General features: G+C 33.5%; 2 protein-coding genes and 1 long non-coding RNA gene across 5 annotated transcripts; 1 reads left to right on the top strand and 2 right to left on the bottom strand.

The window, feature by feature from the left end:
- The first annotated feature begins 1,420 nt into the window (after positions 1-1,420).
- Positions 1,421-3,729, top strand: LOC109119316 (uncharacterized). Its single transcript, XR_002026622.3, has 3 exons — positions 1,421-1,578; positions 1,676-1,825; positions 3,423-3,729. It is a non-coding gene; the product is annotated as an uncharacterized lncRNA (long non-coding RNA).
- On the bottom strand, positions 3,298-6,061 carry LOC101247964 (metacaspase-1-like). Of its 2 annotated transcripts, XM_010316810.4 has the most exons (6): positions 4,947-5,624; positions 4,663-4,740; positions 4,422-4,494; positions 4,225-4,336; positions 3,958-4,134; positions 3,298-3,594 (listed from the first exon to the last, which is right to left on the bottom strand). In XM_010316810.4, the coding sequence occupies exons 1-6, from the start codon at positions 5,347-5,349 to the stop codon at positions 3,538-3,540; spliced, it is 900 nt and encodes a 299-aa protein (XP_010315112.1). In that variant the 5' UTR covers positions 5,350-5,624; the 3' UTR covers positions 3,298-3,537. The 2 variants fall into 2 exon arrangements, with proteins under 2 accessions (XP_010315112.1, XP_004230645.2); XM_004230597.5 differs by having other exon boundaries at positions 4,422-4,740; positions 4,947-6,061.
- A 584-nt stretch (positions 6,062-6,645) lies between these two features.
- LOC101266681 (uncharacterized) lies at positions 6,646-12,143 on the bottom strand. 2 transcript variants are annotated; one of them, XM_010316811.4, is made up of 4 exons: positions 11,266-12,143; positions 8,512-10,057; positions 7,133-7,576; positions 6,646-6,936 (listed from the first exon to the last, which is right to left on the bottom strand). In XM_010316811.4, the coding sequence occupies exons 1-3, from the start codon at positions 12,042-12,044 to the stop codon at positions 7,202-7,204; spliced, it is 2,700 nt and encodes an 899-aa protein (XP_010315113.1). In that variant the 5' UTR covers positions 12,045-12,143; the 3' UTR covers positions 6,646-6,936; positions 7,133-7,201. The 2 variants fall into 2 exon arrangements, with proteins under 2 accessions (XP_010315113.1, XP_069145640.1); XM_069289539.1 differs by having other exon boundaries at positions 8,483-10,057.
- Between the last annotated feature and the right edge of the window lie 237 nt (positions 12,144-12,380).

The raw sequence follows: 12,380 nt of genomic DNA on the forward strand, positions 1-12,380 counted from the left end.
GATCAATCAATATACATATGGAAGGCATTTATATATGACACAGGTGAATATGCATGATTTAAATTTTTATGAGTCCGAATTTAAAAATATATACTACAATACTTTAAGGGATCGTTTGGTACAAAGATGCATAATGTAGGGATTAGTAATGCATGAATTGGTAGTGTAGGAACTATTTTTTAGCAAGTGTTTGGTTCATTATTTCCTACCTAGTCTTATGTTTGGTTTAAAACTTTAGAAAAAATTTATTTCCTATTATACCCTTAGTTATTGTGAGATTATGCATGTTTCATTTAACTAGTCAAGTTAAATATTAAAAAAAATATAAAAATATTATTAATTTTGAGGTGTGATATGTCACATGGTATATTTCTAATTTTTTGTTGGTCAAATATACTTTGAACTTAATATGAATTTAAGGCTACTTAAATTGTTCAAATACGCTTAGCTTATTTTAAAAATAAAAAAAAAAATAGTTCACGTGGTCAATTGACAAACTACATTTAAAAACAAAAAAATCAACCCAATAGAACAACTCAAACATGGAGAAAAAAATATTAGTTTGTGAAATCATCAAATTACATGGAATAAATTTGGAGAATTAAACGAACATCTATAAATATTTTCATATAAATAAAAAAAGAACATGAATTACAAAAAAAAATTAGGAAAAAATCTTTGGGGATAATTTAGTCATTTAAGGGATCTTATCCAAGGATTGCTAAATCTTGGATTAGCTATCTCTCCCTCCCTTTTCTAGGGATAAAATAAGACCTTGTATGAGGTATAACTAATCCATGGATTAGGTTAAATAAAGTAATCAAACAATGTTTTTGTTGAACTATATTTTAATCCATGAATTATTTTGATTAATACTTCTTACCAAATGGGTCCTAAACATTTAATATTACTTGTGCTTATTTAGTGAATCTATTAACACGCATACAAAATTTGAGCTAAAACTACTTGATTAAGATGAATCGTGATTCTAACAGTGTATTTGCTCCTGTATACGGGGAAATTTTACATAATTCAACTTTCAGTTACCAAAATTTATAAAGTTGACTTTTTATATTGAAAATGTAAATCAATTATGCCTATATAATATTAAAATATTAAAAAATGTAGGTTGTCGCGTTTACATAATAATCAGTTAGTATAACTATACATTAGCAACTCAACAAAAAACAACAGCATACATCAACTCAACATACATTTTTAAAAAAAATCTAAAGTGATATTGGGTTGATACTATAAAATGAATTGACGATTCAAATTGAATTTTAACATTTTTCATAAATGAGTTACTTGATTATTTCAAAAATCAAATTTATGATTTTAGTACAATAAACTAAAAACTAAGTTCAATATCTAACAAAGTGGGTGGGCATTAAGAACCCAACAGAATTAATTCGATCTTAATTTACAATCGTAGGTTTAATACCTATTTACTTTTCTAGGATCTTCCCAAAAAAGAATAAAAATAAAGTCGATTTAAATAAAAAAACTTCTCTGATATCAATATTCATAACGCAGCATCATTTGCCCCATGTCAAGTGGCTATCTCCTTGTGCCTTTGTATGTCAAATCAGCAAAATGAAAAAGCTTTATTCTCTTTTAATTTTCTTGATTGGGCATTATATTATTTCATAACCATGAAATTTTCTTTTTACAGCGGTGTACTTTACCTCTCTTTAGCATATCAGAGAGTATCGGAAGGGATGATAGTTTGAGAAGACAAATTCCAATTTGCTGGTTGAATCGGATGCTAATTTTTATAGTGGGAATCGTCATTTCTGGTCAAAAGGATCAAATTGGTGTTTCAGTAAGTACTAATAATTATTTTTGAGAATCCAATTTTTTAAATTACAGAAAATCATATTTTTTTAATCATTGTGTTTCATCTTTAATCGCAAGAAAATTAATATTGGAAGCAACTAGGAAAATGAATATGTGATCTCCATCTTATTCGATACATAACGAGAAAAATAATATGCACTAATTTGAGCTTCCTTCTAGAGGTATCGTATTCTCATCTATTTAATTTAACTAGTTACAGTCACATGGGTAAGCACGGATCAAATATATATTACTTTATTTGATTTAATTTGTGGCACATATGAAATTGACAAAGTCAATCAAATTTTTAAATACTTTAAGTTGTTACTTATTGTACTTTATATTACTTTCAAAGTAATTTTTATAAAATTATATGTGACTTCCTATGTCTCAATTATATGACGCATGTAAAATTTTGATAATTAACCAAAATTTTAATATATTTTAAAAATATGTTTAAGTTGTTGAATTTTAAGTAATTTAATTAATTGTATTATTTATTATAATTTATAATACCTTTATAGTAATTTAAGTTACTGTATTATCTATTATGATTTATAATATTTTAAAGTAATTTTCAAGTTAAATTTTAAGTATTTTTGAATCACTGTATTATACATTTGATTTATAATGCTTTAAAAGTAATTTTCAATTGTTCAATTTATTCGGTACATGCAATTTTAAGATTTAATCAAATTTTTAATATGTTATTTAAAAAACAAAAACAAAATTAAATTGTTGTAATTTACTAATTTAAATGTAATTGTCAAATAATATTGTTAATTTATGTAACACATGTAAAATTTGAAATTCAAACAAACGTTAATATATTTTTTAATATCATATATTATTAATTATTATGACTAATAATATATATTATAGCGTTATTTTCACTCTTTCAATTTATGTGACAAATAAAATTTTAAAGTTAATTTTTTTTTTTTGTCAAACATCATATGGAGAGAGTTGAATAAAATAATATAGAATAACAACGCAGGAATTAAATTACATATTTTCGACAAAGACTTACACAAATATCATAATTATCAAGTTTATATCACAAGGGGATTCCAAGGAACGACAAAATTAATGAAGTTTTATATGAAGGCACTAAATACATGTGTAGTTTAATGAAGGCACCTAATAAAATAAGAACAAATTTCTCTGTTTGTAATTAAGCAATTTTCTATATCTATAATTTTGAAATTCTTTGTTTGTAATTTTGGAACTTGAAATTCTATAATTTCAAAATTATAGATATAGAAAATTTTCATAATTTCAAAATTAACAATTTAGAAGCTTATTTGATGTTGTAATCAACTACTGTAATTTTCAATTGCCTCATCTGAGAAGTAATTTGTCTATATGCTTATACATGGAAAAAAAAAAAAAAAAACTTACGATAAATATTAGTTAATACCCCGCTAGAGACTTGGAAAGGACACCATCAGAACACAATTTCTTATTTGAAAACTTGCAATTATTAACTCAGAGATATAGATACAAATTATATAGGCAGAATGAGCATAGAAAAATGCCAAAGAGAGTTTGATACAAATCTTTGGATCGTATTTTCGAGGAAGATAAAGAAACGGAAGCAATTACAAGAGACGAGTATAAAACTAGCAGCGCCCGCGCCCGCATTTTATGATGGAACTGGAAATATCTAGGTCCAAATTCGTCTTTCTGCAGCAGAAATTAGAGCTTGAACCTTATGTCAGTGTTGAATTTTTCAGAAGATGATAACACCGGTTCCTGCAAGGTTTATGAGAGTATCGTGCTTTTAAATACTAGAGGTATATGCATTTACTGTACTAAATAAAAACATTCTGTGTAACACTCAGGAGATACAACACAAGTTTTTCCAATTTCTAGACATTTGCCTGAAAACTTTTAGTTCAGATGAGGTCCATAACTAGTTTTAACTTTTAAATGCTAACAATGTAGGAGTGATTTATTTTACACTAATTTATAATAAGCGGAATTAGTAACCTGGAAAACAAGTAAGAGGCCTTCTCCTAGCACTGATTGTGTGAAAACTAGTTTAAATTGTCATATAAGTTACCAAATCCTAAGAACAATAGCATTAGTGTGATTTCGAGAATGAATTTAAGTTACCTGGTCTATCTTGCGTTGAAATATCTTCAACAGTGGACATCTAGCTTCGTTAACATTTTCAATTGCCTTATGCATATTATCAAGTAATCCTTGGTATGTTATATCTGGAATTTCCCAGATAGCTTTAATAAATGTGTAAGTCATGGCACCCATCATAGTTTTTTCAGCAGAGAAAGCCTGCATTATATTCATACAATAGTAGTTGAGGATAGAATATATAGATCAATCATATTAAAAAAAACAATCAAAGGATTGAAAAAATAATACAGAGGTATCTGCAGCTAGTTGATTATCCCTGCAAGCACTGAAACCGAAGACCATACCACCCCTCGTACCCTTGTTAGCACCAGATGGGGGTCTGTTATCAACCCATCTATTTCTGTTAAAATTCAAATAACTGACATAAGATTCTCTTATTTCAAAATGATTCTGAAGATGATAACTTTTGGATGGTAAGAACATACTCTTTGTATACCCAAGGTAAGTCAAGAACAGTTCCACTATGACAAGCGTCAACAATAGCATGAAGTGTAACACCTGGAAGCAGTGGTTTAACAAGAATATCATTGATGTCATTATCGCTGATCATGCCATTAGTCCTAAAGTCAAGAGGACAGATTGTTTCATCGAAACCATCTAGTTCATCTTCACAAAAATCAGGTTGTCGTAAGCCATGTCCTGAGAAGTAGAACACCAACGAGTCACCTGATTTAAGGTCTTCCATCAACCACTTGAAAGCCTGCAGGATGTTTCTCCTAGTTGGAGGTTTAAATGCCTCTTCTTCTGCAGAAATCGTTTCATTCAATATATATTTCTTACTCAGGCAGATCAAAAAGTTAAATTTAATGCCTTCAGCCATTAGTTTTTTTTTTAACTACTGAACCACATTTACTGATATATGAGTGTATAAAACTACAAAAATCTCAACAAGTCATAGATCCTGAATTCATAATTTCAAGTGATACTGTCAATAGAGAAACTGAAATTACCTGCTAGAATGAGAATAGAGTCATTTGTAAAGTTAAATTTCCGAACGAGCAAATCACTCATGCTGTGTACATCATGCAGTGTTCCTCTAAGTCTGAATTTCTCCTTCTTGTAAGTCACCCCACAAAGAAGTGCACGCTTCCCACTTGGTGCTGGCTTTGTAAAAATAAGAGACAAACGTGGACTAACACTCGGAGAAGGAGATCGGCTGTTCTCTCTTGAACTGTTTTTCCTAAATTTATCTCTGAATCTTCTCATTTTAGAACTGAATCTACCATGTTCTTGGATTGGCAGTGACCTCTCACTATTGCCTAGTGGAATCATATTGCCACACGCACAACGAAATAGCTTACTATGTGGTGGCAATGGCAGTTGCTGTCGACATTTTTGACATACCATATACATCACAAAGGGATAAACTAGTTCTACTTAGGCCTCAGTAAGTAAAGTCAGCAGACAATAAGTAAGCACTAGGACAAGTCACTTCACTAAATGCACAACTTATTGAAATTATGTGAAATTGATCAATGTTCTTCTAACTAATTAATAAGTAAAAGCAGGAAGATATTCATAAACATTTATCAAGATGTGAACATGAGTTGTTCCACTAAACCAAAAGTGAGTCATTTTCTAATTTTTCTTTTTAATTTTGGTTGATTCTCAATCAAGCTTGTCCCTGAATTTCTATATCATTGAAATTCAATCGACAATTATAATGTGATGTGTGAACTAGAAGAAGATGCCAGTACAGAAGCAAGGGATGAAACTTTCCTTTTTCCATCTTCTTTTTGGAAAGTAAATATTCCTACATAGAGTGGCTTAGAACAGTAGCATATTCTAAACCTTGCCTTGAAGTGAAAAATGAACAAGTTATCTTTAGACTTGGTCTTTTTCTGTCCATGATTTGTCGATTAATTGGATCCAAGTACGAAGAAATTGATTGAAGTTGACATCCTATGACGAAAATGATTTAAGTTTGACATAACATTGAGCTCATGCTCATACGACTAGCTGCTGTAAGATTGAACGGATGTCTATTTCACCAAGTTTACATATAAAAGGAATAAAGTGCTTTGTTCTGCTTCATATATAGGTGAATTTCACTCTCTTCTGGTATACTAAATATGCTTAAAAAGATATAATTATGTTTATGAATACTGGAAGGAATATTTTAGGGATTTAACGTGAAGAATCAAAAGGTAGAACAAATGATCAAAAAGGCTACTTTATTCTAGCTTATATCTAAAGCACAATTGTAAACATGCTTCTCATAACATAATATAATCCCTTCAGAAAATATAAAGCATTCCCCAGAAAGCCCTTCCTCTTTATGATCATCAAGATTCTCACATGCTCAATAACATATGCAAATGTATAAGTGGACTGAAATACTGTGCCCCTTTAGTTTTGAACATTCACAAAAACATAGCACTTCTCTTCTTCTGTCCAAAAGGACGACGAATAGAGTGGAATGGGGGAAAAGGAAAGGATCTTTCCACAGCCAAATTTCTTACTTTTAATGTTCCTTTTACTTTTATAAATGGAGGAGATCGAACAAGATGCTCAACTTCACAAGTGGACTGAAATACTGTCTCCCCTTTGCTCGTTCTGTTCATCTACATACAACTGTTCTCAAGTCTAGTAAATGGAGACACAGAATTTAAGGCATCATCGAAGGATAACGCAATATAAAAGCCTACATTAGAAAATGGCATTGATGATGCCTAGATTATAAAGAGGCTCATAGAGCTAATCAGTGACATACATAAACAGATAATACACATATAAGCAGAATATACACTGTTCAGTTTCATACATAGAAGGCCAATCTTCTGTAATTTAACATACGATAAAGAGGAATATTACAAACTACACTATTCCATAGATGAATTTACAGTGAACTAAGTATACCAGCTAAAACTCTCCTAAGAAGAGAACACATGCATGCTTTGTAACATCCATCTCTATAGGCGGAAAATAGACCTTCATCTTCTGTAATTAAGATGATAAAGGTTGAGTCAGTAAATAAGCTTGCCAAAGAACAAGCTAATTCAGTGTAGTATTTTAGCAAGAAAAACTCGCTGCATGCTAATTTTTCACAGTTGAGACTTGTGAAGAAGGAAAGTAGCAGCAAAAATATTTGTTCGTTACTGATTGCACCTAGAACTTAAGCAAGTTAAGGGATTACCATGTGTATCAGGACATTGAGCAGCAAGCACCACAAGATGGCCCAGTGGAAATCAAAAACCATGAGGACTCAAGGAAACACACTTTCCAGATGTCCAGATATTTTAGCCTTGCAGTCTGGACACATAAATCCAATTGAATCTGAATGAGCTTCGGTATCATAAGCTTCAAGCTTGAATTCTACTCTGCACCACACACATACTGTTGAAAGTTGATTCAATTCTTCCATGTTTAAGATGATTCCTCCAGAATCAAATCCAACCGATGCAAAAGCCTCTTTCATCCTTGCATCATTACCCAATCCAATAGAAGTTGCGGGTAAAGATGAAGATTCATGACCACCATCAAAGCTGTATTCAAAATGGTCTATCTCATCCAGCCTAAGCTCCTCAAATCCTGTTCCATTATCCAGATTCTGACCAATAGCAGAAACTTCGTCATTGTCCTGAAGAGGTTTTAGGAAAAATAAATTACTACCCCGTGAAATTAGGGAATTAGTTGAATAAGAATGAGCAGTTATAGTATCTATAAAACAGAATAATCTTGCAATAAGCTAATATTCAAAACCTTGCTGCATAAAAACCCAACAAAACAGCAATCTGCACATTTGAAATTGCCAATAACAGCGATAATTCTCAAAGAATTAAATCCTCTCAAACAGTCAGGATAGTGGAACTAAGAACACAAAAGTTTAGATTTACGTAAGCAACACAAGAGGATAGTAATATGTTCACTACTTAAGTAGATGCTACAATGAGTGGGACAAAAAGTTTTAACATCTAAATGATTCCTAATGAAGATAAACTGGCGAATAAAAAGGCTTCTTCCTTGGTGCATCAGGTAGGTTGCGTTATCAATGAGCAGTAACAGTATCCAATGTTGATCAGACAAGGAATGTATTTAGAGGCTTGGTAAACCCTAAGAGTAGAGGAGCTATTCAACTTTAAAACCTTGTTTCTGGATGTAATGGTTGTAAGCCCGACAAATACAGATTTTGGACACCCTTATCTTCAATCTATATATTTTGTTTCCAGACAGATTGAAGTAAGCACATCATAGCATTGGCCAAGTTGAACTGAAATTGTATGATAACCAAGTCATAGCATTTTTCTTTCTCACTTATGTTGGAGATGAAGAAAAGACGAAAAAAGGCCCTAATACAAAAAATCCTAGGCAAGATAACCAAATTAAGTTTTGAAAAATACAAAATGGTCACGAATCAACAAAGTTGATTAGTTGTCAGGATCTCAGAGAAGGAGGAAAAATTGTTTGAGCATTGCTTGATGCATTTTTTACAGGATAAAAACAAAGAACAAGTTCGTCGTCAGCAACTATGAGATAAATGTATTACCTCCACAGATGCAGAAAAAGCATTTTTACCTTACTAGATCCTGAAAGAATGCCAGTAGAGTTGTGGAATGATTGCACCATAGGCTCTGAAAAGCCTGCTAGTCCATCTCGAATAGCATTTTGCTGAAGAATGAACTCCATAGTCTCAGATTCCAAATCATTATTTGCTTTAGTCAGGCTGTACCCAGGACAAACTGCTTGCTGGTTATTCCCATCCTTCTTCATGTCATCACTCTCAGGATGCTCAAAAGCACTATGAGATGGTTGCACCATAGACAGCGAGAAATTGGTTAACTCATCCAGAGTAGCATCATCCTGGAAAGTCAGTTCCATAGTTTCTAATTCGACATCATTTGCTTTAGTCAGGCTGTTTCCCTTACCCACTGCTACATTATCAGTTCCATCCTTCTTCCCGACACCTTCCTCAGAGTGCTCAAAATTATTATGCAACGACTGCACCATAGAGACTGAAGAGCTAGTTAATGCATTCTGACTAGCGATTTCCTGAAAAGTTAGTTCCATGGTCTCAGGTCGAACATCATCATTTTCTTTTGTCTGTTTGTTTCCCGGGCCCTGCACTACCTTGTTGCTTCCAGCCTTCTTCGCATCATCACCCTCAGGCTGCTCAGAATCATTGGTTGAGATCACTCTCAGATTGAACTTGTTGGCCAAAATCTCACTACTCTTATCTTTAGTCACTTGCACGCAGGTATAATCAGGCTGATTTCTGCCTTGTTCAAGACATGTTTCAGTCATAAATTCCTTGGTATCTGACAATCCAATATCAGTGGTTGACCTTGCAACTTGGTCAATGTTGGTAGACATATTTCCATCCAAGTCCGTTGAAGTACTAGATGGCATGCTACTGTCCTTGGTCGCAGGTCTAGCACTAGAAGTTTCTACAACTGCATTTTGGGCAATTTCAATTAAAGCATCCATTTTACATGTCCTTGAAAGCAACCCATCATGATGTGGGGACTGAACACCCTTGTCTGCAGCAACAGCAGCAGCTATATCCACAGTTCCCCTTGCATTGTTTCTCACGTGGACTCCTACATGACCATTGTAACTACGCCGTTCTTCAAATACCTTATGGCAGAATTGGCATTCATATTTTCCATCTCTAATTATGACCCCATCACCAACAGATGGACCAACCCTGTACCTTCTTGTGGTCCGCTGGTGAAATGAGAATAGATGCTGCAAATATGCATTCTTTTCTTCAAACGTCAATTTACATTTATAACATTCAAAAATGTCTTGAACTTTAACCTCAGGGAGATTATCCATCTCCATCAAGCAAACATCACTCAGATGTAGGTGTAGAGTAGATGAACTGGGTACAACTGCATGTGCAACTACATTATGCTTTGCCATGTCACCTTTTTGAAGAGAATGAGGATTTTCTTGGATGTCTGTTGACAAAACCAAACTGGTATCACTGTGGAAGTTACTCATACTTTTAGCAACAGTATCATCAACCTGCTGAGTTGGCTGGTTTGCTTCACCAGACAAAAAATGGGACCGCAAGTATGATGAAGCCTCTTTGCATGATATGAACTGCTGACCAGTAGGGCTAACACAAAAAATGCCAAGTAAGAAGAAAATACTGGACTTCGCCACAAAACAAGAGAAGGGCAGTAAACATCTTACAGTTAGAACAACATTTAGTTGCACCAAGCTGTGCAGGAGCTTATTAAAGGAGATTCGAGATTTCAAGTAAAAAGTAATTTCTATTAATCAACTAAAATGAGTCTAAAATGAGTTCCATGTGAAATTGAGTGATTATCTCAATCTATGTAATTATGATAAATCTGGTAATACTTCAATCTCTGCTAACGCTTGCATCGACTAATTTGAAAATTGGCATCTTCAAGATGAAACAAAATCATTTTACCTACTTTACGATCATAGAAAATTCAACAAATGGACCTATCTATCATTCCTACATCTAAGCTGCAATATGCTTTGATGGGGATACCATGAGCTATGGACCCGGTTCTTGGGGAAGAAACCTGGTTGCAGCCATGCTATCCCAATAGCATGCATTGTATCAGTGCATATACTTTCAGGAATCAAACAAAAAGTGCATTGGCCTAGCAACGTTTTTCAGCAGCAAGCTATGCACTAACTCATTGAAGAACTCAAACTTTTCACGACAAAAACATAAAATTTCATGGTACTTCAACTTACACATGCAATGATATTGAAACACATAAAAGCTGCATAGATCCTGTGTTATCAAAAGTGATAAGTGCAAAAAAACTCTAAAGTTTGTAGGGGCTTTAAGCGCAAATAAAGCATGATCTTTATTGAGAAAAGACACAAATGGAGAAAACATAAAAATATATGTGTTTAGTCCAATACTAATAATCATAAGCATGAAACAAATATAAGGACAAAAAATTGATTGTTTCATGATAAATTGAAATATCAATGTTTCGCGTCACCTCTTCAGAAAATGCCCATTCACAAGGAAAAGTATGTCTTAAAACTTTGATGACGGCAATGAAACACATATTAAGCGAGGGGAAGCGCTCAACGCATTTTGAGCCTCGCTTCAGGGCTTAAACACACCTTTGATAACACTACGTGAATCTAGTTAATTCTTAACAAACATGCAACAGAATAACCATTAGCATTCATTTTCATCACAAGGTTAGCAGTCCATACTACACAATTTCAAAGCATACAACAATAACCCGCATAATCATAATGCATAAAAGCTTATAAACGAACATGTAATTAACAAGCGAAAGTATGTTAGTAGAAAAAGTTAACAACCTTACAATTCTACGACAATAAACCCAGACGCGACCGTCCCGTCTACGTAGGGCTAGCAAGAGCTTCCAACCAATAGGCAATATATCTCCAAATCCACTAGCATCAACATATTTCCTCTTCTTCCTTCTGCTACACCACTGTCCGTCCAAGTCCCTAACAAAACCGAGTACCTCTTCTTCAGTCTGTAACCTAACAGTCCTTTTCTCCAATTCTCCACTGTATAATTTATCCCCATTATTCTCCAAATTGTTTAAATCCACCACCTCACCGTTTTTATTCAGAATTTCCACCCCATTCTCTTTCAGCTTCTTGTTATCCTTAGACTTCCGTCCTCTCTTCCTCTTTTTGTCAGGTTCATTCATCAAAAGTAGGGTCTTTTCTTGAACCCCGGAAGTAGCCGGCTGTGTAATAGGAGGAGGCGGTGGAGATTGGGAATTTGGATTATGTATAAAGAACTTAAGAAAATGAAGAATTGCGTGATTTTCAGGGTCGGAAGTACACGGGGGTTTGGGTTGTGAAGTTGAAGGGTGAAGACCAGGCACGCGAGAACGGTGGTGTTGGTGGCGGAGACGGGAATAGGTTTGACGACGGCTCCCGGCGGATTCATTGAAGAGGGACCGGTCAATTTGGGGAATAACGACTTCGTTAGTACGCCGGAGATCATAAGCGGAGTCGGAGCAAAGGGAAAGTTCGTGGAGTTCAGATTGGGAAAATTTACTGATGTCTATGTGAGCCAGCGTTTCCAACTTTGGGCCACAAGTCGGTGCAACAGTCGCCATTTCCGATGAGAATTCCGACAGGGACTATAAGGTGGTGCTTCTTACGAACGACTTACAGGTGACTCCATGACCAAACGAAATGATCACACTTTATTTTATACTATATAGTATATTGCTTTCCCTGTCATAGTTTTATTACTTTATAAAAATAAATAAAAATTAATTACTATATATTAATTTTATAAATTAATAAATATCTTGAAATGAACATTTTTAAAAAGAGTAATAACTAATAATAACGATTACTCAAATTCAAGTCATCAATTGTATATATTATAGAAATTTTGATATAATTTCTTATATGAAAATTTTGGCATTCGATCTCATGTTGGATAA

Source organism: Solanum lycopersicum, chromosome 1 (assembly GCF_036512215.1).
Source record: "Solanum lycopersicum chromosome 1, SLM_r2.1".
In the NCBI taxonomy this organism is placed as follows: Eukaryota; Viridiplantae; Streptophyta; class Magnoliopsida; order Solanales; family Solanaceae; genus Solanum; species Solanum lycopersicum.